Source organism: Tachysurus fulvidraco, chromosome 3 (assembly GCF_022655615.1).
Source record: "Tachysurus fulvidraco isolate hzauxx_2018 chromosome 3, HZAU_PFXX_2.0, whole genome shotgun sequence".
In the NCBI taxonomy this organism is placed as follows: Eukaryota; Metazoa; Chordata; class Actinopteri; order Siluriformes; family Bagridae; genus Tachysurus; species Tachysurus fulvidraco.
The window spans coordinates 11,291,574-11,314,836 of record NC_062520.1 but is presented as its reverse complement, the minus strand read 5'-3'; the positions used below and the strand labels follow the sequence as shown (position 1 = coordinate 11,314,836).

The window sequence follows — 23,263 nt, the reverse complement described above, 5'->3', positions numbered from 1 at the left end:
TGATTTGAAAACCATTTGTACAATTAATGCACTCCAAAAATTTCTTAAGAGCCAAATTTAATCAAATCATATTTCTATTCAGAAATACTGTAACTTCCCATAAGTACATAGGAATCCGACCATGCCTATAAATAAAGTTTATACATTTACGTTTGTATTTCCATAGCCATTATTCAGACTCTGTGACACTAATAGTAATTAATTTTACTACGGCTAAATATTTGTATAGCAAAGTGAAAACTCATGAAAAAAGCAAGCTAAAAACCATGGTGTAGACCATCAGTTTATTTTTTCTTTCTTTATCTATTCAGTCTCAGGTAAATAAAATATATGAACCGATTTCTTTTTTGTTAGCTGTTAGTTTTGTTATTCTATGCAGTAGTTAGTAATGACAGGTTGTGTTTTCTCTGTCGGTTAATATCCCAGCACTAAAGCTTCAGTGTATTTATAAGAGAACTGTGACAGATGCAAGACGTTCTCTGTTAGGACATGTCTGATTCTTACAGGAGAACTGAGGTCTCTGTGATTAGGCATTAATACCTTGTTTAATGATGATTCAATGGACCTAATGGATTTCTGGGATATTCGTTGTAATATATATTGGTCATGTGTGCAAGAAAAAAAGCCAGAAATTTAGCATTCATTATTATTTAAATGAATGATCCTAATGGGAAGATGTTTCATGGAAACCTTTGAGACCAACCACTAGAGTCCCCCACTTCTCCCTCTCTCTATCACACACACACACAAACACACACCCCTCCTCCCTGTCTCACTTTTCCCAGCAGGCAAATTAAATATGATGATCCCAGTGGAAATGAAATACTAAATCTCATATAGGCCTGACTGCAAGGGAGAGAGCCAGAGAAGTGCAGAAAGAGAGAGCAAAACACTCTTGAAAGTCACCTTTAAAATAGAACTGTTGCTCCCCACAAGAAAAATGATCAGATTGTAGAAAATACCAGGGGAAGAAGTATGGCGTGCTGCTATCATCTGGCCCCCATAGCTGCTGTGACTCTTATCAGCGACTGAAGTGCCTAAGAGCCGGGGCCTGCCGTATATCTCTCACAGACAGGAAAAAAATCCAGCACCTAGAACATACAGTAAATTGTGGTGCAAATGTAGATGTGTTCTTGGAATCGTGAGATGTTCATTGTTTAGATGAAACAATCAAGGCTCAGACCTCTGACCAGGATTGTTCAGAGAGAATTTGTGTGTGTGTGTGTGTGTGTGTGTGTGTGTGTGTGTGTGTGTGTGTGTGTGTGTGTGTGTGTGTGTGTGTGTGTGTGTGCGCACGTCAGATTATACAGTCCTGTCATACACTTTCTGTCGCATTTGGAGGGTATTTTTCAGTCCCCGCCAGGCACCATGGGAGCTTGCCACTCGGCTGGTCGTCAAAATTTGTCAATTACAGCTTTCCAGTCTCATGCTCTGCTAGTCAAGTGCTTCTGATGATCGGAGAGAGAAAGGCAGAGAAGAAGTGTGAAAGAGTGAGAGAGAGAGAGAATGAGGGAATAATAAAGGGAACCTGACTTGCTAACTTGTCACCATTTGTCACATTTCATTTTGCAGGAGTTTGGCAGAGCTTAGCGTGACATCCTGTATTCCCCCTGTTGAAGCAGAACAGATTGTCTGCTCTCCATAAATTCATGTTCAGTGTTTCGGCGCTCCCTCTCTCTCAACGGCTGCCGACGCGTAAAAGCGGGCCACTGTAACCGTGCATGAGATCCGTACACACACCCACCCTGACCCCTACCTGAGGGAGCTGTCCTCTGCAGATAGAATGGCAGAGAAGCAGAACCACTTTGCTCGTCTTCTGATCATCATCGTGATCGCTCTCTTTACACTGCTTCTGCTGCTGCTGCTGTAGCCTCCTTCTCAGCCTCGCCATTCTGCTCTCTGACCACGAAGCACATTATTGTGCTACAGGCTGCTGACGGTGCACGCTCACACATGGGGGAGATGTACAGATTGCCTTGTAAAACCATTCAGGCCTTACGCTTTCAGATGGAAACCCAGAGTTGCTGGGGTTTCAGCCACTCTAAGGGAATGGAGTTTGTGCTGAATGCACAAGAAGAAAGTTCCCCTGCTTCCATGAAATACACACACATGCACACATACACACACACATGGATCCACTGGTGGTTTATTTCCACAACCTAAGCCCAAGCCAAACAGATAGCCAAGCAAAGCCTTGTCCATTATTGGATTATAAAGCACAGTGACATCTTGATTACTGTAACTCCAATCCCTCACAGGGTTGTAAACACAACACGCCTGCTGGAGATAACTTTGGATAACTGCTCTCGTTTCCTTATAAACATGGTTTTCATAGAAACTCACACCCAGTGAGTACATTGATTTAACTATGGTATCAACACATGCTTCTCTTTACACTAGTAACTGAATGACGGAATTGAGTGAATAAAACACAGCTGAACACGTAGCTATGTAATTTCATAACAAATAACTAAAATAAAGATAGAAAGATGTTGGTTTTCTTTTTTCAGTTATATGACAGCAGTGTAAGTGATTATTTTTCGATGATGTATTTTAGAACTTCAGGTCACACTTTATCCAGTTAATGTTGCTGAATGTCCTTCATGGAGTTGCGAGTGGCTGTAGTTCATTTTATTCAAGGGAATTTCAAAATTTTATCTTATGTCAGTTTCCCAAAAGACTGAAGATTGCCAAACCGTTTCAGAAAACTGAAATTTACTAATAAATTCTAAAGAATATGTCCTTGTGATTGAGTGCATGATTGCACTATTTGTTCCAAAGAAAGTGAGATGATTGTTTGGAAAAAATTCTGCAGAACTTCTTTCCTTGTCCTGTGTTTATGGACCCCACATGTTTTCTTTGGGCTTTAGGGGTTTCCTTCCGCACTGCTAAGACACGTGTTGTACATTTACTGCATTTGGCAGACACCTTTATCCCAAGGGACTTACATTTTTATCTCATCTTAAACAACTGATCAACCAAGGGTAAAGGGCCTTGCTCAGGGGCCCAGCCGTGGCAGTTTGTTGGACCTGGGCCTCAAACTCACACCCTTCTGATCAAGAGTCCAACCCCTCAACCACTAGGCTACCATATCCCCACATACCACATCATCTATAGACTGACTAACATCTCTAAACTGTCCATAGTGTGTTTGTGTGTGAAATTGTGTGAGCGTTTAAGTGGGTCTTATTATGTCCTGCAATGAGTGAGCACCCCTTCCCCTGAGATAGGGTCCCCATGACCCTGTGTAGGATAAGTGGTACAGAAAATGGACAGATGGATGTTTTTTTATGTTTAGTACTGCCCATATAAATTGTAAAAATGCAAAGCATACATATGAGCATTGAACTCTTCCCCTGAGGCTTTACATCTCATTATAGTGTAACACTTTCTGTCACACAGACTTCCATACATAATATCATAAGCTTATTCACTATTACTATTCATTCCCAACTTTACTCTAAAGATAAAACCGCTAGAAAAGTCTGTTCAAATGATCTGTTTTAGCTCGTTATTTATATAATGAGTTACACACAGTGCAGTTTAGTACATTACAATGTGTCCTCTGAAAACAAGACATTTCTAAACATGTGCAGGGACCTGGGGAACGAGTCTGCATTATGAATACTAATGACATTCCTGGCAGCTTCATAGCCTTGGAGGAACTTCTCTTAGAGTACCAGAAAATTCCTGTTTCATGTACAGTGTGCACACAGTCACACACTATGTCATCTAGCACAGTCAAGAATACACACGGTATGTGCCGTGCATCGTAATAGCCGCACAAAAACAATGCGAAAATCATATTTTCAAGGAAGAGGGCTTTTTTTTTAAAGCATGCATTTCATTTTAAGGTACAAAAAGATGTTTTATTGTGTTTTTATTGTGACAATTCTTCCATGTCCTGAATACAATCAGCTTTTTTTTTTGACAAGGTCTCAGAAATATCATTTCTATGATAATTTTTCTTTCTGCCTAATCTCATTGGCCTATTGAACAGGCAATGCAATTTCCTGTTCTTTTTCCCTTTCGTTTGTCCTGCATCAGCTCCTCTGCATATGTTGCTCAATAGCTGTTACTGCTGCCCAAATGAAAGCTGACATACTCATCTTCTCTTGCAAGAGCAGTGTTATGCCATTATTTGTCTTGACAATAACACCCTGGATACTGATAAATAGAAAGACTTAAAGGGGAAAGGGAAATAGACAGAATATGTTTCTTACATCTCAGACTTGAGCACAATATAGACCAGGGTATTCTTAGCAGCCGGACGTTCAGTCGTTCTTTCATCCTCTTTATTAGGTTTAGGGCCGTCACCAAGCGGTGGCATCATTTTTTCTCAAATGGAGCCAATGGAGCATGAGGCTACTTTAGCTTCCACACTAAAGCACATTTATGGATGTGCCCCAGGTTAAACAGAGCTGAAGTTACTGGAGTCAGCATGCAGGCGTGCCTAAGTCACTTATATGGTTTACTGGGGGGAGCTAATTTGTATTAGAGGAAGATAGAATATGGAATGCTTGGAGGAAATGAAAGAAACATCCTCTCATTTACAGAAGCTCTAAATTTTATTAAAGTATAGCCTGCAGTTCCGATCAGGCCTGTATGCACAGATTCAGGTCTGCTTTGCCTTCGTTATGGCCAGTTTCCGCCGTTCTTCCATTATTCACAGCTTTAATACCACTTTTCTTATATTTTTTTTAATATTTGCAGACTTATTAATAAAGAACCTTAAGGGTGATGAATGGAACATTTTCTTTAAGAATGCAGTTTCACACATCTCACACCATTTTGAGTTTGCCCTGAATTTTCTTCATGAAGACAGCCCACTGACAAAAGCGGAGTTCGGTGAATGTCAAGCCAGCAGATGCTAATACTGTATACTGCATGGTCATGTCTAATTAAATAAGGGAGAGAATGCAATTGGAATGCTGGGCTTCAAGCAAGGTTAACTTGATACGCCATGACCTACTGTCGTCCCAGATCAGGAGGGAACGTGCCTCACTGTTTGGAAAAGGTTTTAAGTGTATGGAGTGTGTTTAATGTGTACGGGGTGTTTGAAGGTTAAGCATGTAGGAAATAACGTTGTTGGAAAATATGGATGTGAGATTGTGTGAATTGTGTGAATTTGCTCAGCGAGAAAAACTTCCTTTGGTGCCTCCTGATGATTCCAAAGGTCTTTGAAATGTTTTCCCATCTCCAGTTCTTTAAAGCAGATCAGCACTTTCCTTTAAGCTACAGCTCATTCTCCAGGAATCCTTGGCCCGCTCTTGCCCTTTCTCTCCCTCAAGCTGCCCTTATTAATCATCAGATCTAGGATTTCAGAATGCCCAGGAACCATGTTTATCCCCCAACTCCCCACAAAAAGCCGGAGTCTTATAGCATGCTTCCAGACATCATTATGCTGTCTATGGTTCAAACCCAGAACATTCCTTAAATAGAGCTTTCATGGGCTATTTCTCAGGATAACACCTCTGTTCGTGTCCAGAGTCACTGACCTGCAGGCACTGCTGATTATGAGAGCACACCTCATACATGTATCTGTCTGTCTAAGCAAGGCATCATTTTACCTGAGCTTTAATTCTTTTGTAAGCTCTCGTTTTTACATCATGCATTTCTTCTGTAAAATTGCACAAGACAAAAATGTCTTTGAATGCATGATTGCTCTATTTGTCTAAAGAAACTGAGATGATATGCACATTATTACTCAGCTGAAAATCTTTCAATGTCTGTATCTAAATAGAGATGTACACATAATTGTGACCAGTCTAAAATGTGAGCTTTTTTATATTTCTTTGAAAGAAGCAGCTAAGGCCCTTCAAGAATATTATACAATATAAAAAACAGATGCAAATACAGATATTTTTAAAAGAATCTTCTCACAGAACATCTGGCAACAAAAAAATGTGTGGGTGCACAAAGAAAATTAATTATAATGAAAAATATGTAAAGCATTTACAGAATTTTTATTAACTTACTTACTGCTAATTAGTCTAATAAAATGTTTATATTTGGGGAAATAACACCAGTTAAATTTGTCAGAGTATGTTGTAGGCAGGAGGACGTTGGCTTGCATGTTTGCCCCACACCTTCACGGTCAGGGGTTTGGTTCTCATATCCAAATCCTATGTGTGGTGTTGCATGTTCTCTTCACGAATCAGGGGTTTCCTCCAGGTACTCCGGTTTTCTCAATCAGGCTAGTGACTCGTGTTGTAGGCTAGATTGCATCTTTAAATTGTCTATAACATGGGAATGGGTGTGTGAATGAGTGGGGGTTTGATTGTGTCCTGTGATAGACTGGCATCCTGTCTAGGGTGTTCCCTGACTTGTTCCCTGCGTCTCATGGGACAGGCACCAGGTTCCTAGTAGGATAAGCAGTGCTGAGAATGGATGAAAGGATGGATGGACTGCTTTATGAATTCCCACAAGATAGTTTTCCCAGTATGGGGGTATAGTGGTAGGATACAAACAAAACAAAACAAAATTGGTTTGTTTGAATCTGAATACATACTTTTGAAGCAGCATACAAATGCAGATCATGGTATTGTGTTATATCTCATCGTGCATTGTTATTTTCTATTTTCTATTTTTTTTTTTCATTTTAGCACAAAAGATTTTGCAATATCATGACCTCATTGCTGTGTTTTAAACATAACTGTGAGACTTATTAAAATTCCACTCCATTATAGTATTATGACTACAGTATATGCTATTTATTTTGTGACGTGAATCCCGAAGCAATACATTATATAAATGTACATTGAGTTCATCCATCATTTATATATGAACTCAATGTGCATTTATATTTGTTTTATTGCCTTAAGTGGGCTACAGTCTTGCAGATGAGGTGCGAAGTCCCAAAATTTTCACTTAATTACTTTGGCTCTCTAGTGGATGCAAATGCACACTTTATCCAACAAATTCCACTCCATGGCAACCATGACATCAGCTTGCATTATTCACAAAGAAGCAGACATCAGTACAGGAAGTGAATGAAGACGCATGAAAGGCAACCTTTTGGGACCCACGCTTCTATGAATAAAAAAATGGCAGATGTGCCCTAGTCTTGCCTGTTTTCCGGGCGGGTTTATGCCGGAAAGCAGCTCTCACTGTGACATGCGGTGCCACGAGGAGTGTGCCATCTTTGCAGCGGTGCCATTGTGTAGCAGAACACACTTGGTAGAGAAATCGTAGTTTGATTGTCGGTTGTCAAAAGCCATCATTATTGCTCTGCTTCCGTCGGCAATGAAAAGGCCTTTGATAAGGATGAAAGCCTCGTTATTACCCAGATGGTGGTGTTGATATTGCATAAATCCTCTTGCTGGCCTTTTTTTATCATTGCTGATTTTTTTTTAATAATAGAAGAGCGAAACCAGGGTGCTGATAGTGAATCATTGGTGTTCTCTCTCCCAGCTGGGCCAGTGCTCCATGCCTCCAGAGCAATCAAATTAAGTGACAGAGATCACACTGAAGGCAGGTGAGAATCTGACACGAGCATGAAATGCATCCTCAAGTGGCACTCTGCCTTAGGATGTGCTTTTGATAAGCGCCCCGTTTGTTGCCTTTTCTATGAAAGCATCCTCGACAGGTTTCTGTGATCAGAGCGTTAGAGCTTCCTTTCTGCGTTTTAGAGACACGTCTGTCAGTGGACGTTCAGTCAACATGAAGCACTGTCGCTTCTCTGTCTTAACAGGCACATCAGTGCTGTCATAGTGCAGCTCCAAAATCCCTGAATCTAACTTTCCAGGACAGTTGAAATAGTACACAGTTTGGACCTGTTTATTGAAAAATAACATAGCAAATGAACACGAATACAGCAGATGTCCTAATTTTGCATTTTTAACCAACGTCAGCAGATGCACCTAATATTGGATATCAAATCTTCCATACATCTACAGCTAAAGCAGTGTTCACACCAAATGTGATTATAATGCACTTGTGTGAGGTGAAAGTGGTTCCATTGTGGATATTGTACATTGGTAGCATTATAACCTTACTCACATTATCTAAATGAACTTGAATTTAAATGCCTCGGTTGTGTTAGCCAATAGAAAATGAGAATATGGTGCCTCTGGTCACTAGAAAATATGGAGTGGTTATTATCAAGGAGCGGTCACCTGCTTGGTTCATTTGAAGGTTTAGCTAGCTAGCCCATATTTTGTCACTCCAAAATGGCAGTGACCTAACATCTGGTGTGACTTAATATCTGGTGTGGTAGCGGCCTAACTTTTGGTGTGGCCTAATATCGGGTGTGGCAATTTTCTAATGTCTGGTGGAGCAGTGGCCTAACATCTGGTGTGGCATTGGCACGTAACCGATATCATGGTATGACGTAGTCTACCTGCAAACAACAACATCAGACCTGTGTGGCAGAAATAAAGCCCAATTCTCTTATATACATTATGGATACATTTGTTTGGAATCTGTTTATTTTTCTTCCTCTGTGCTTGGAATATGGTTTAGTTTGATTCAATCAGCAGTAAGATTAGATTACATATACTGCTTCGGATGAATACAGTCATACAGACAGCTGATTTCTAGCCACTTTGAACTTGCTTTTCCAAAATCATCAATGTAACTCAAGTCAATTATTTTGCTAGCGGTACAATACATTTTTTCAGTTCGGTTTAAAAATGACACAAATATTTATTCTCATAACCTTGTTAACTAGGCCAAAGCTAAAACCTATTCCAAACACACACACACACACACACACACACACACACACACACACACACACACACACACACACACACACACACACACACACACACACACAAACTTTTCCAAACCTATTCCACATATAACATGATGCTCCAGAGTGAAACTAAACAGCTGAAGATAAACAGAGGACATGATTTTCTATTGTGCAAAAACAAGCACACAGTGTACTGTCGCTTAGCAACTCAAAATTGCTCGTTTCACTCATGTTACTGCTGACAGATTTATGCCATTGGCTTCTTAGAAATAAAATATCATACGACCACCACCAAAAAAAAAAAAAAAATCAGATATATCAGAAATGCATATATATTTTCACAATCACGTGAAATTGTAATGTATATGTAGGTCTGTGGTTGGGAGAGTACCCTGTTGGTGGAAAAAAAAACTAGACCTATTAAGGGTTCTTGGGTTCTGTCTTTGGGAGGAGCTGTATGTAACTAGAGGAGAAAGGTTTTTTATCAGAAAGGGTTTCGACTAGAACTTCTTTAGGAAGCTAAGCACACTGAGCCATTCAAGAGAGTTTGTTAAGACTGACGCATGTACTATACTATCACACCTCAGTTGTAGTGTTACGTCCTATTTTTCTTCAGATAAACATAATGTTAGAATCTGTTCACTCCTAGGGTTAGTCCACAGCCAGCTGTGCTGAAAGAGTAGGAGAGATGGCATACTGTGTGTCACCTGTCAATCACAGTACCACTATCTAATCCTGGGCATCTGTGAGTGCATGTATGTGGAAGAGGGTAGGTGAGGGTAGAGGACGGATTCCTCTGTGTTTCTGACACTGTCCTAAGATGCAGCAGTTAGGGCCTTTAAGGGCCTTGCTGAGGAGCCCAGCAGCTTGACGGACATAGAATTCAAACTTTGAACTATACAACTAGTAGGCCAACACCTTAACCACTAGGCTGCCACATATGCATAACACACACCTCCACCCCCCCACCCCCCACCCCACCACCCCCAACATTTTAGCATTTGTTTTAGCAGAGCACTTTCACAAGACACTTAGATCACTATCCTGTAGAAAGCCTTGCACCGATAAGGCAAGCATTGATCTGCTGGACCACAAGTGTCGTTCTGGCTTGCTGAAGAGGACAAAAAGGAGATAACATCTCTCTATCGCTCTGCGCCCGTTTAATCACCCGACCTATTGAGGAGAAAAAAGTACGTCCACATCCACAGCCAATTTGTTCTCCTTCATCCAGGACTAATACCTTTATTCTGTTCCAGTGCTCTCCATGCTTTAGGAAGGCCATTCAGCGGCTTCAGAGCAGGTAGTCGGAGAGACGTCAGGATTATTGCGTTCCTTTCAACTCAGGCATGTTCACGTTACAATTGAAGCTCCAGTTTTTTTCCCATGTGAATCAGCTCGACTTGTGTAGTGGACAGCTGAGGCTGCAATGACAAAAGGTTGCCTGTGCAACCCATTACCACTGTTCAAAAAGGCCATAATGAGATGCTAATGACAGGCAGCGTTATTTAAATGTCAAGTCTTTGGTAGATGTGAATAGGTGCCACCTAAATGTCAAATTAGAATTATTTGATTGCATTGGCAGGACTCAGGAGAAATGTAATATAGCCACTGAATGAAATACTAAAGCAATCCATATATCAGCGACTCTTAACCCGAACACAAAATTCAGCACCGAAGCATGCGGGCAATAAAAAGCGCCACACTGACCGTGTCTTTTGGTTATTAGCATCTTCTCACATCTATCTTCAGCAAAATATGGAGGACATCATCTGTCACCTACATGTCCACTATCTCTTTCTAAGCACAGGGTAATAAAAAAAATCCAGTTTCCTTGCTATCTATTACGAAATTTATGATGGGTGTCTGTGCAAAGCCCTTTAGCTGAGACTTAAGGCATAATGAAATTCACTTCTCAGTCAACCTTGACCCCTCACCCTCAATTTTCATGACAGAAAAGTGTCAGATCCTTGAAGCTATTACCTGAACGAGAGCCTGGATTGGTCCTTTCCTGATTGAAGTCATTCAAGCTCCTTCATGATGGGCCTTAAGCGTCCTTTCTGAAGATATATGTGCGGCTTTAAACCTCTTATCCTGTTCTCAAGACCAGTTACAATAATGCAAAGCAACTAAAACACAAGCTTGCATTATGTTCTGATGTCTTAGGTGTCTTCAGCACTATAGGTATTGCTTGTAATTAGTAGGATGTGTGTTTATTATCTGTATGAGAGTTTGGTTTGGTGATTCAATGATTAAAGGTAAACCTAAACTGTCAACGCTGTTGACACCAGTCTTCTAATCAGCTGGGATATGTGAAGAAAGATTTTCACTGTACTATGATACATAAGTGAAATAAAGTCTTTTTCTTGAAAATAAGGATTTAGGGATCTGATTTCAAGAACCTGGTGAAATTAAAATACAAAAAATCCAATCTTCATGCTAGTTTTGCTTTGAAACTTACTTAAAAGTTACTGTAAATTTTGTAATCAAAAAGTTGTTTTGAAAAAGTTGAATAAAATTTGACATGATTATGAACTTAACGGAATGGGAACATCTGCATTTTTCCTGTTGTTTTAAGATGCATTTGTGTTGGAGAAGAACATATTCTATGGTTTTTTTTTATACTTCTGTAAAGCTGCATTGAGGATTTGTGCATTATTAAAAGTGCTATAAATTGAATGGAACTGAATTTTCAGAATAATTCTAAAGGCTTTGGCCATAATACTGTGCACCTGGTACCCGATGGTCAATCTCACCGGCAGAACCACAAGGCAGAGCTTCCTCACACAGCTGAGAGAACTCGTTCTATGTAACACACATATTTTGTTTAGTTACTGAGTTCAAGGCTAAAGCTAATAATATTTATAATATTATTTATCTATAGAAATAATTTTGCAATGAAACCCCTACGATCTCACCGAGACAGCATTAAGGTGTGTGTGTGTGTATATGTGTGAAAAAGTTAAGTTACTTATCTATTTCTCTGTAGATTGTTAAGTTGTTTTTTAGCAATCTACCAGATTAAATTGTCTCTGGGCTTTTTTACAGTATACACAAAGCTTTTTTGTTCTCTATCTCTCACTTTCCTCTCCCCATTTCTTTCTTAAAACACACACACACACACACACACACACACACACACACACACACACACACACACACACACACACACACACACACACACAAACACACAAACACACAAAGAGAGCATCAGCAAAAGATAATGTGTGTGAATAAACAACAATTTGTCTGGTGGAGTTTTTTCTTTGTGCTGCTCTGCTTAGGCTAATCAATAGGCTGTTACCCGCTTTAGTCTTTGTCACTGTGAGTTATGACCAGCAGAGAAAGCAATGAGGAATTCAATAGCTTAAAAATGTTATTGAGATGTTTCATAGTACATGTGTCTGTAGAACAAGTGATGATTGATGACTTTTTTGTGTGGTGGTTGAAATGAAACATAGTACAGTGTTGCAAACTTGCTCGTTTTTAAAGCAGTCTATCCGTAGAATATTTAACAGAATGGAAATTGAACTTTCATTAAACAGTATCCAAGTATCAGGATTCTCACATTAACCACACATTGTCCGTTCTCCCGCAATCAAATTTCAGGCGAATCATAAAAGCGTGTCATTTGTTTGAATATTTGTGGTTTTATGGCAAAGGATTGCACAGTAATTTGTTTTACTGCCCCTGTGACATTATGCAGGGCACATTTTTGCTCCAGTCTGTGCTTGCAGGCTGGAGCATGGCCTCCAAATGGCCTCTCTTGTGTAATTATGATGTGTAACTTGTTTTGAGTGGCCCCATGAATGCCCTCTGTGATATATTTTAATAGAGATGACCTCATTGGCCTCATAGAAGCTCTGGTAAGGCTGAAGGTCATCCACCAGTGTTGTGTGAGTTATTGGTGTGCTCAGTGCACTGGCCATTTATGAGGAGATATTTTAAAAATGGGGTTTTCAGTGTTTTATTTATTTTATTTTTTTCAACTAATCATCTAGAATTTTCTGTGAATACTAATTGTTTCTGTTGGAGTTTGATCACATTTATGATAACTCTCAGTGAAGGATAATAGTTTATTATAGGACTGTGCAGTATGTTGAGATATAGCATCAAATCCACAATGTCATAATTCTCTCAGCATGTGACCCGTACTTTACCTACTGTACGTATCGCACCGATTTTGGGAACCCAGATAAGGCCAGAGTTGAGAAAGAAATAACTGAATAAGTACAGACTGGAGAAAAATAAATGAGTCTATTGATTAGTCAAAATGGACAACCTCAAACACAAAATAACAAACAAAAACACACAAAAACAATATAATGCCAGCAAGCTAGGATCACTGTACTACCATACAGTATGGACCCAGGAATTTTCAGTAGTGCTTTTGTACTTAAACCACAAAGCTCTGTCTGTCTCTGCTTGATGTCCCTTCACATTACACAGAACACAAAAGGGTAAAAGACTAAGCTAAGGCAAAAATTAGAGCAATTTAGTGTGTGTCATTTTTTTTTATTATGGGAAATGATATCAGCTCCCACGTCCCCCAGCGAACTCCTGCTCCTTTTACAGGTGTCATTACACCCAGACACAGCTGCTCATCCAAGGACCCAATAGATCTGGATTTAGATAAGCAACTGTGCCACGTGTAACTCATTTACCAAGTCACTGTGTCCTGAATGAAAATGCTACTCTTGTCCACTACAGCAGTGAACTCTCTCTCAGTTCTCAGGATCTCTGTAACGCCCAGAGTGTTTCATACTCATCCCCGCTTTTCAAAATCACTGGTGGAATTTCACCCTCTCGCTCTGCAGATAGCACTTTCCTCTCCCCAAGTCACCTCTCAATCAGACCCATTGCCATCATCTCACAAAAGCAGCCGGCAGCCATTACAGGGCATCCAGTTCGACCTTCTCTTACATTCCCACTCTTCATTTCCACTCTCACACCGCACGATACGGCACTATGCTTTTATCGATGTTCGAGATGGAAATATGAATAAAGGAATGCATTGCAATGAAAAGAATTCCCCCAGTTTTTCCTTTTACAATAGCGAATCCCAGCAGCTTTAAGCAGTTTTTCACTCTATTCTTCAGCAGATATATTTGGTTCTAATAGATAAAGGTAGAGTCTTTATTCATTCATCATTCATACTTCTTTTGTAACCTTTATCCTGGTCAGGGTCGATGATGTGTCTGAAGACTCTCTTAGGGAAAACTGTTTGTGAAGCAAGAATGCATCCTGAATAGGATCCTAGCCTATCACAAGGCTTTACATACACAAAAACACAATCACAATCACTCACTCATTCACAGCTAGGCGTACGTTTTCATAGATAGCCATTTCATGTGCAGCATGTGGAAGGAAACCAGAGAAAACGGAGGAAAACCTACGCAGGCTCGGAAAGAACTCTGATCCCAGAGCTGTGCCACAGTGTTGCTCAGAGCTTTGATTGTTAGCTCGAAATGTCTAAACTTTATCTTCCCTTTGCTCCCTACTTGCATATATTCACTATCTGATGTCATAAAAACATGAAGTATCAAAACCTAATTTTTTACGTGAACCATTTCATTTAGCGAGACATTTCTCCTGAAAATCCTAACTAAAAGTAAGCACTGCTTATTAGACCCTTCCATACTAACATGACAAACTGAAATCATTTGCTCTGCTGGCAGTGTAATGTCATCTACGCTTCTACTAACCTTGTCAGTGGCAGTGAATTATGCATTTAAATGCAGCTCGGTGTTCGGCAAGCAATGTAACAAGCAACCAATTTGCACTTCTCATCTTATAGATCTCTTGCCAGCTGTTACATTTAGCCTGTTTCACTGTTGTAGTCTGATATAATATAATGTCTCTTGTTGTCTCTGACAGTCAGAAATGATGTTTGCTGCTATTCTGTGCCAAAAGCATTTCAAAGAGCACAAGGCCTGCCTCTCAGGATGGGAGGCTTTCTCAAACCCTCATCTGACTGTAGTCATGGGCTCTTGTGGACTGCCATCAAAGGCTGCAGGAACAGAAAAGACATTGTTTGCATTTTCCAATCAAGCACCTGCTCAGAAATCTCCGTCCTTTCAGCATGAAACGTCTCTGTTGTGATGGAAGAGGCTGTAAACCCACGGTTGCACTTAGTTCTGCAGATACACTTCTTTACTTGTGGCGTAACAGCAGGCGATGGAACTTTGAGATCCTTTGTGTGAGGAAACTGCTTTTCTATATGAATTCAGTGAACACGGGTCTAGTGAGAAAGATGTCGCAGCTCTCTCGGGATCCGAGTTGTTGATCACTGCGTTCTTTCATTCCATCTGAAATATTATAACATCGCTTGTACAGTGTACATAGATGAAGGAAGTCACCTTAATCAGACTGTATGCTAGCAGCTGTGTTTGAAATATGTGACCTTCACAGATATGATACAGAAGGAAACCATCTCCATCATTCTTTTTAGTCTGCATGTCTTTTTTTTAGTGCTTTATCAAGCCTAATGAGTGATTTCTTACTGTCTGAAGGCTATGTTGCAAGATACCTGATCGACAACAACAATTACAGTACATGTAATTGTAACACCAATTTAACTTATCCTTAGGTCTGTATATGTCTGCATATATATAATACTCTTTTATCTCTCCTTTGCTTATTTTCCATCATTTCAATTTAATTTTGTGGCTGAAATTAAAGACCCAGATGTGTATCAGCAATTACTGGTTAGAAATAAGATTGCTGTTAGTGTGTGATGTACTACTACTGATAGGGATCACTACATGCTTTTTATAGCATAAATAGCACTACGGGTAAAGCTCAAAGTAAAGGTCAACACGGCGATCAATGGGATTTTCTAGTTTTTAACGCTTAACTGATTTAAAGTTTTAGTCATTCAAAATGTTTTTGTCTCTATAGGTTGATCATATATTGTATTATATCTTTTTTGTTTGTTTGGTTCTTGTCTCTTTTTGAAAAGATCCTAATCCTAACCAGAGTAGAGAGGATGTAGATACCTCAGAGCGAAATGCACTGCATTATTTGGATTAATGAATATTGTAGATTCTGATCTACATGAAACACTTAAAACTAGACAATATTTTATTTTTTATTTTAATTAATTTAATAGGAAGAAAATAGCATGTACAAAATGTGTATCGTGTCTGACCCTGCACTCTGACCTCCAACGTTGGGATATGCAAAGAGTGAGTTCCATTGTGCTGTAATGAATACATGTGTGACAAAATACAGGTCATTCTGTTCTATTCAGCGTTCCAGGGGCGCCATGGACTAGAATCGATTCATCTCAGCTCTGAATGTAGAAGAGCCAGTTGAGGTGGTTCCCTACAAGCACACCTCCTGGCTGGCTCATACTAGAGCTATCTCAGGCATGTACCACTCCATGGAGACCCTGTTGCAAAGACAGGACCTGCTAGAAAAGATCTCATAGTTGGCCTGGGAATGTTTGTATTGTTAGGTACAGAGAAGTCTGGACCTTCACATTCTATTGCCACTGTGACCCCTGAGCAGGAAAGGTGGAAGGGAAATGAATACAACTTTTACTGAGCTTTCTACTAGATGTTTTTGATGGTGTTTTTGAGTTGATTAAATGCTGCCTTGAAAGTGATTATTGGATTACCTTCACCCTTTTTAATTAGAGTGCATGGTTTTTGTGATTAATGCCACGTCCACTTATTACGATCTACCCACACACTACAAATATCCTCCAATTCTGTAGCACACTCTCCTTCAGAGCTTTATTAGAAGGACACTAATTAAAGTTTCCAATTTCTAACCTCTTGTTTTAATCTTGTGGTTATATATGCGCCGAATAAAAATATAATGCATTTTATCTTGTGCGCTAAAACATTTTTATAGACCCTGAGAGAAATTGGCTCTTCGGATTTAATGCTTCTTATTCATGCTCTTGTCAAAAAATCCTAAAAACAAAACTTTGTGATATTTTCCTCCTTCTGATCTGGAATGTCATGCAGCAGAGTACAACATACTGTGGATTGTTTATTTCTTTTCCTGGAGTGTTGGATAATTGTGAGAGGTTTGTGTGATATAACTTTGCCTTAATGGTTGTAGCAGTGACTATTAAAGAAAAAAGCGTGAAGGCTGTTAGATGTTGTCAGTCCTCATCAAGGTGTACCGCTAGTACACCAGATTACCTGACCACTGCATCCTATTGTCCTTTGAAATAGCAGCCTATGTGAGAACAAGATGCCCTGCAAGTAGTGTTTCCAAGCTAAATTCCTCAGAAATGGTCCACAAATTGAAGCCAGGATGGAAATTGATCCTATTACTAGACCTGGGGTTCCTCTGGGAGATTGTGGTGGGTGTGTGCAAGCAGTATGTCTCTCTCATTAGACCTGATGGGGAAAGAACCTGAGCTGCTTGTCTGTTCTGGAGAAGTTCTCTGCAAATGGGCACTGAACTCTGACAGGGTTCATTCAGCCGGGCTTGGGAAGGGGGAGACGCTCCTATTGGAGCTGCCTGCCTTAAACCAACAGAGAAAGGATACTGTAAATGTGCACGCACTGCACTCAGGCCCATAGGGAGTCAGGAATGGTTGTTTAGTGTGTCAGTTTAAAGGATGAGAGTGGAATATGAACTCTGGTGTTTATAATCATTTATAATCACACTCTTCAGTGCTTATAATAATTTATATTCACACTCTCTGGTGTCACCCAAATGAGGATGGATTCCCTTTTGACTCTGGTTCCTCTCAAGGATTCTTCTTCATACCATCTATGGGAGTTTTTCCTCACCTAATCACTGCAGGCTTGCTCATTAGGGATAAATAGGGATACATCTAAACAAATTTACAGAAACTTTTTATGTCCTCTACAGCTGGTTTGAGGCAATTAAAAGGGCTATACAAATAAAATTGAATTGAATTGAACTGATTTGAATTACATCTGCATCGGGATGCAGTAACAAAGTGGAAATATTTCTCCCTTACTTTAGTAGAAATGTTTTGAGCAACTTAAACTTTTGTTACTTCTTGATCAACCATCATTCTCATTCATACATTTCATCTTCTGTAACCACTTGCGATGGATCTGGAGCCTACCGCATAAAATGGTTGCTGAAGATGAATTAATTGAGTATATAAATTCATGTGGGGGGGCACGGTGGCTTAGTGGTTAGCACGTTTTCCTCACACCTCCAGAGTTGGGGGTTCGATTCCCGTCTCCGCCTTGTATGTGGAGTTTGCATGTTCTCCCCGTGCCTCAGGGGTTTCCTCCGGGTACTCCGGTTTCCTCCCCTGGTCCAAAGACATGCATGGTAGGTTGATTGGCATCTCTGGAAAAATTGTCCGTAGTGTGTGTGAGTGTGTGAGTGAATGAGAGAGTGTGTGTGCCCTGCGATGGGTTGGCACTCCGTCCAGGGATGGTTATTTATTTTATACATGTAGGAGAAAAAAATCCTTACTGGGCACAGCACCTATGACTGACTTTTTACTAACATTTTATATATAAAATTCATAAATTTATTAATTAATTAATTCATTCATTCATTTTCTACCGCTTATCCAAATGTCTCGGGTCACGGAGAGCCTGTGCCTATCTCAGGCATCATCGGGCAAGAAAAATTAGATGACATCTGCATCTGCATGGTGGAATGAATATATATATGAATATATATAATTTGATCTGTACATATAAAGCACAGTGAGTGTGTGTGGGCCATGGAACAATATCCATCATCTCTATCACAAATAATGCGATTATTAGCTTCCTGGCTGACAGTGTATTGCATCTTTTGTTCCGACACAAGAAAGATAAAAAAATAAATGAATTAAAATCCTTGAAGCTGATTATAACGAAATAAAATGCAGATTTATCTAATTTTCTTCCTTTTCATCCACATTTATTTTATCACCCCAATCTTTTGTGTTTTAGTAGCTCAGTAATAAACGATCTTCCGTCATCTCCTCTCTTAGACCCCATGCACGGCCCTCGCCGGTTGGAGGTGGTGGATATCAAATCCAGGCAGATCACCGTACGCTGGGAGCCGTTCGGCTACAACGTGACACGGTGCCACACCTACAACCTGACGGTGGAGTACCGCTACAAAGTGAACGGCAAGGAGGAGACACGAGAGGAAGTGTGTTACGAGTTGCAGAGCCCGGCACCACAGCACACCATCCGGAACCTGTCACCTTACACCAACGTCAGTGTCAAGCTAGTGCTGCGGAACCGAGAGGGCGAAAAGGAGAGTCAGGAGCTGGACGTTCTCACAGACGAGGATGGTAAAGACCTTAATTCGGCTTTTTAATTTGATTATGAAATTTCCACATCAGCTTGTGATTAACCGTTTTAGTGGCACTACTTCATACTCCTTAATAGAGACAAGTGTAAGATTAAATTTGTAAAAAGATTAATAGTAACTGCTTGAGTTAATTTACTTTTTATTGATTGAACTTTATTCAGTGAAGAGTTTCAGAGGGTATCGGTTTTCCATCTAAATCATGGCCGGATATTGAGTAGTTTGAATGTATGACTAGCACCAATTACGATAGCAGCTCCCTGTTGAGCATCTTAACTATTCAGAGAGAACGAATGAACATTGACCTTTTCCTTTGATTACGGAAATGAAAAATTCTGTTTCTTCGTTTTTTCATTTTTGTGAAATCTCGTCTCTTCTGATCCATCCTTGACCTGAGTGCTAGTTTGTTTTGCCATGTTGTATACGGTGTGCAAGCAAGACACTTTCCTTTGGTTTATTTCAGCCTGTTCTGAAACTGCCTTTGGGATGAAATAGTCTGTTAAGACTAAGAGTCTGTAACAAGACAGCAAGGTTATCCCACGGTCAGAGTAAATATGTAATGAAGGTTTTTTTTTACAGCAAGAGCTAAAAGAACCTTGACTATTTAAATATTTCTTTTGACCGTGACTTATGAATTTATTTGTAGTAATATGATCACACCTGCAATTGAAGAAGGTTGTTAAAGCTGTGAAGTTTTTTGTATAGCATTTTGTACGAGAGTATTTAGTTAGAGCATTAAAAAGAGCCCAGATACACCTCTATCAACCACTATGTCCAAATGGATACCTCATTTATGTGTTTGTTACTTTGGTTTTCAGTACCAGGTGCCGTGCCTCTTGAGTCCATCCAGGGAAGTACATACGAAGAGAAGATCGCCCTCAAATGGCGAGAGCCTATCCAGACATATGGAATCATTAAGCAATATGAAGTAAGTCTTCCGTAGCTCGAACCACTTCCCACGTCACATTCATCTTCAGCCTGCCGTGCTGCCTTTAGCACTTCCATCCTTCATTCACTCCAAGATCTTAATTGACTAATAAATCTAACCTAATAACCATAAGCCCTCAATGCTCAGGAGCTTGTTAACACAATCTATTTCCATCTGAAGCTCTGGGATAAGGCTAATCTGACCACAAAACTGCCAGAGTGATATCGTCTCCATCAACTACACGGTGTAACATTCACTGTGTGTCCCGTTTAAAGTCTTCTTCTTAACACCCACGCTCGTAACACAACCCGACTACATAACTGTAGCTCGTCTACTGTCTGACTCTGAGTCAGACTACTGAGTGAAATGTCACTTAGGGTCAAAGCAAAGTTTATGGAAAAGAAAGTAATAGCATGCAGCACAGTGAAGAGATGGTGTTCCATTTCCATATCTGCCCTCTACGAGTTTTTAGAGTTTCATTCCAATAAAAACATAAACACAGAGTTTAGAGTGCACGCCGAAGCGTTAAGGTCACACATGACCTACTGCGGAGAAACATAGGCGAATACCATGCAACACATTTCATTTGCTACCCAAAGTGAGCATCTTAAATGGCCCTTAGATGTTAAAGTTGCACAGCTAATTGTTATACTATTCAGTATACAGTCTTCTCATTGTAAAAGTTTGCTTTTCATGTTTTTTAAAGTGTGGGCTTTATTGTAAGTTATTTGTCATGTTCAACTTTATGTGCATCTGAGGACCATACGATTTGATGCACTTTTTGGAACACCAGACAATGCAGCATTGAAAAGAGCCATTGTAGCAGTACTTCATTTGAGAAAATTCACCCAATTAAGCTGTCACGTTCACATTATGAAATTACGTTCTGTCATGTCTCTTGCCTGTTAGACCGTGTCATGAACATGATCTGCTCCAGTTTTAAAGGAAAAGGGATAAATTAAGGCTTTCTGTCTCATTAATGTCTGATAGATTTCAACTATACTGCACATTACACTTTAGTTTGATCATTGAATTATATTTTTGGTCTAAGAACCATTTTGTTGTTTTTGGTCTAATTTAAGAGTTGATCGTACTATTATTGGTGGTTAGCTTAGCTGCATACATCACATATGTTTTTGTTTGTTTGTTGTTTTGGTCTTTTTTATTTCATTTTGATTAAATTAAAAGATATATAGCTTGGAATCCATTCCAGGATCCTAAGTTGGAGATGGTAAAAGAATATTATTGGTCATGAGCTTTGAATCACGCTCATTGATTTAGTGCCATTGTGACTAGAGACAGAACATTTTGACAGTATCAGATTTTCTTCTTATTTTTCATTTTTTTTATTAATTAATTAAAATCCAAAATCCACTAACAGGGCAGCTAAAATTACGCTAGTAGCAATGAAGAAACATAACTGCAGCAAACGAGGCCTTTAGTTTAATTGTTGAATTTGAACAAGTGATCATTTGCAGTACTGACTTGCTCATTAATGACTCGTTAATTAATGTAACAGTGAGTTACAAAACTATCACACGTTCTACTGAACAGAAAAAAAATGTCCTTTTTACAGAAACAGCTATAAAAATGTGTTTGATTCTATTATACTGAGGTCTAGATATGACATTAGTATAGATATGACATTATTGTGTGTAGAGATATTAGTAGTAGTACAATAAGATGCTTATAAGATGGTTTCTTTTGGTGCATCTGCTATAATCACACAGTCACAAACTGGCTGTGTTACACATAAAGGTTCTCCCTTGTGTTTTTATGTTATAGTGTCAATAGTGAAAAGCTCCTGAGGTGAACCTAGTCATCTGTATCGAAGTCTATAGCACTCTAGGGGTTTAGGAACTGATACTCTTAATAATGCAGGAGCATCTTTAATAGAATGTTTTCAATGATTCTTTGTTGTTACACCCTCAGAAGAGCAGCGTGTGTTTTACTGAATTTCCACAGCCTCATATGTCCTTTATTCCAAAGCATAATTCAAATGTCTTCCATACAAATCATGCTGAAGTCATTCATCTCCCAGTTCCGATGCATCTACACCAAAAGGCTCTTTTTCTGACTACGAATGCCAACTTGAAAGCCTCCAGATGCACAACTGCACTGGAGTGTAATGGAAGGAGGCCGACTGGCATTTTACACCTGACAGCTCCTATCCGTGCTGCCCCATAACTCCCTTTGTGCTCTTTAATTGGAAACAGAGTGAAACCACGATGGAGAGGCCACCCATTAGCAAGAGGAATGATTTATTTAAATGTAGCTTTTAACCACATTGATAAAGTTACACTGAGAAGGATGGAACTCCTCATACTCCCTCTCTCTCTCTCTCTCTGTTTCTCTGTTTCTCTCTCTCTCTCTCTCTCTCTCTCTCTCTCTCTGTTTCTCTGTTTCTCTGTTTCTCTCTCTCTCTCTCTCTCTCTCTCTCTCTCTCTCTATCTCTATCTCTCTCTATCTCTCGCTCTCTTCTGTTAAACAAAAGGGAATATAGACTGAAGAACAATGATACTTCCAAATACCCTGAAGGCATTATTATTATGAATACTTGAATACTAGTTTGTCCCCTGGGTGTTTTTTTTTTCTTCATGGCCTTAGACTTTCCATTATAATTAGACAGGCCTCTCTCAATGCATTTTCTGCGGTCATACAATATTCTGTTCATATTAAGGAATCAGTTATAAGAAAGAATATCTGTGTATACACTCAGCATTACACGATAATATACTATAGAAAATATTTATTTCTCATATTCTAGCAGGTGCTCACTGTACTCTTGTGTCAGAATGCCTTCATTGTAGCTCGGGTCACTGATCTATATGCACATGAAGTGAAAGAAGTGTTTTAAAAATAATGGTTTGGGTTAGATGAGTATACTGATTCTTTTGCTATGTTATAAACTACACAAAATATGTTTGTAATTTCAAAAGCTTTATAATAACACAGAAAGAATGAATCATAGGCTACAGGGCGTGGGAAAGTTTTATTCAACAACAACCGAGACCTGCTAAATATAACCACACCTATCTACGTATAAGAATAATTAGCTAACTATTTATTAGAGGACTGGATGCTAGCTAAATAAAATAATAGTAAACTTGTTCATTTTAACAGTTGGTTTTGACGTTTGATAAAATCTTTTATTTGTCACATATACATTGCAGCACAGTGAAATTCCATTTCCCAACTTTGTTTTGGAGGTTGGGGTCAGAACACAGGGTCAGTCATGATACAGCACCCCTGGAGCAGTCAGGGTAAAGGAACTTGCTCAAGGGTCCAACAGTGGCAGCCTGGCAGTGGTGGGGCTTAAACATAACTGAAGCATACTTGCCGTATTTGCATAGGGAGCTGAGGGAACTATTACAAGATTA

The 23,263-nt window shown here is 39.5% G+C and overlaps 1 protein-coding gene across 17 annotated transcripts in view; it reads left to right on the top strand.

Annotated features, from left to right (window-relative positions):
- LOC113644346 (receptor-type tyrosine-protein phosphatase mu-like) overlaps positions 1–23,263 on the top strand; it is a 197,991-nt gene that overhangs the window by 102,548 nt on the left and 72,180 nt on the right. For all 17 annotated transcript variants that reach the window (XM_047811072.1, XM_047811078.1, XM_047811080.1 and 14 more), the window contains exons 8-9: positions 18,630–18,938; positions 19,774–19,883. In XM_047811072.1, the coding sequence (XP_047667028.1) occupies positions 18,630–18,938; positions 19,774–19,883 (419 nt within the window). The remainder of the gene's footprint in view (positions 1–18,629; positions 18,939–19,773; positions 19,884–23,263) is intronic.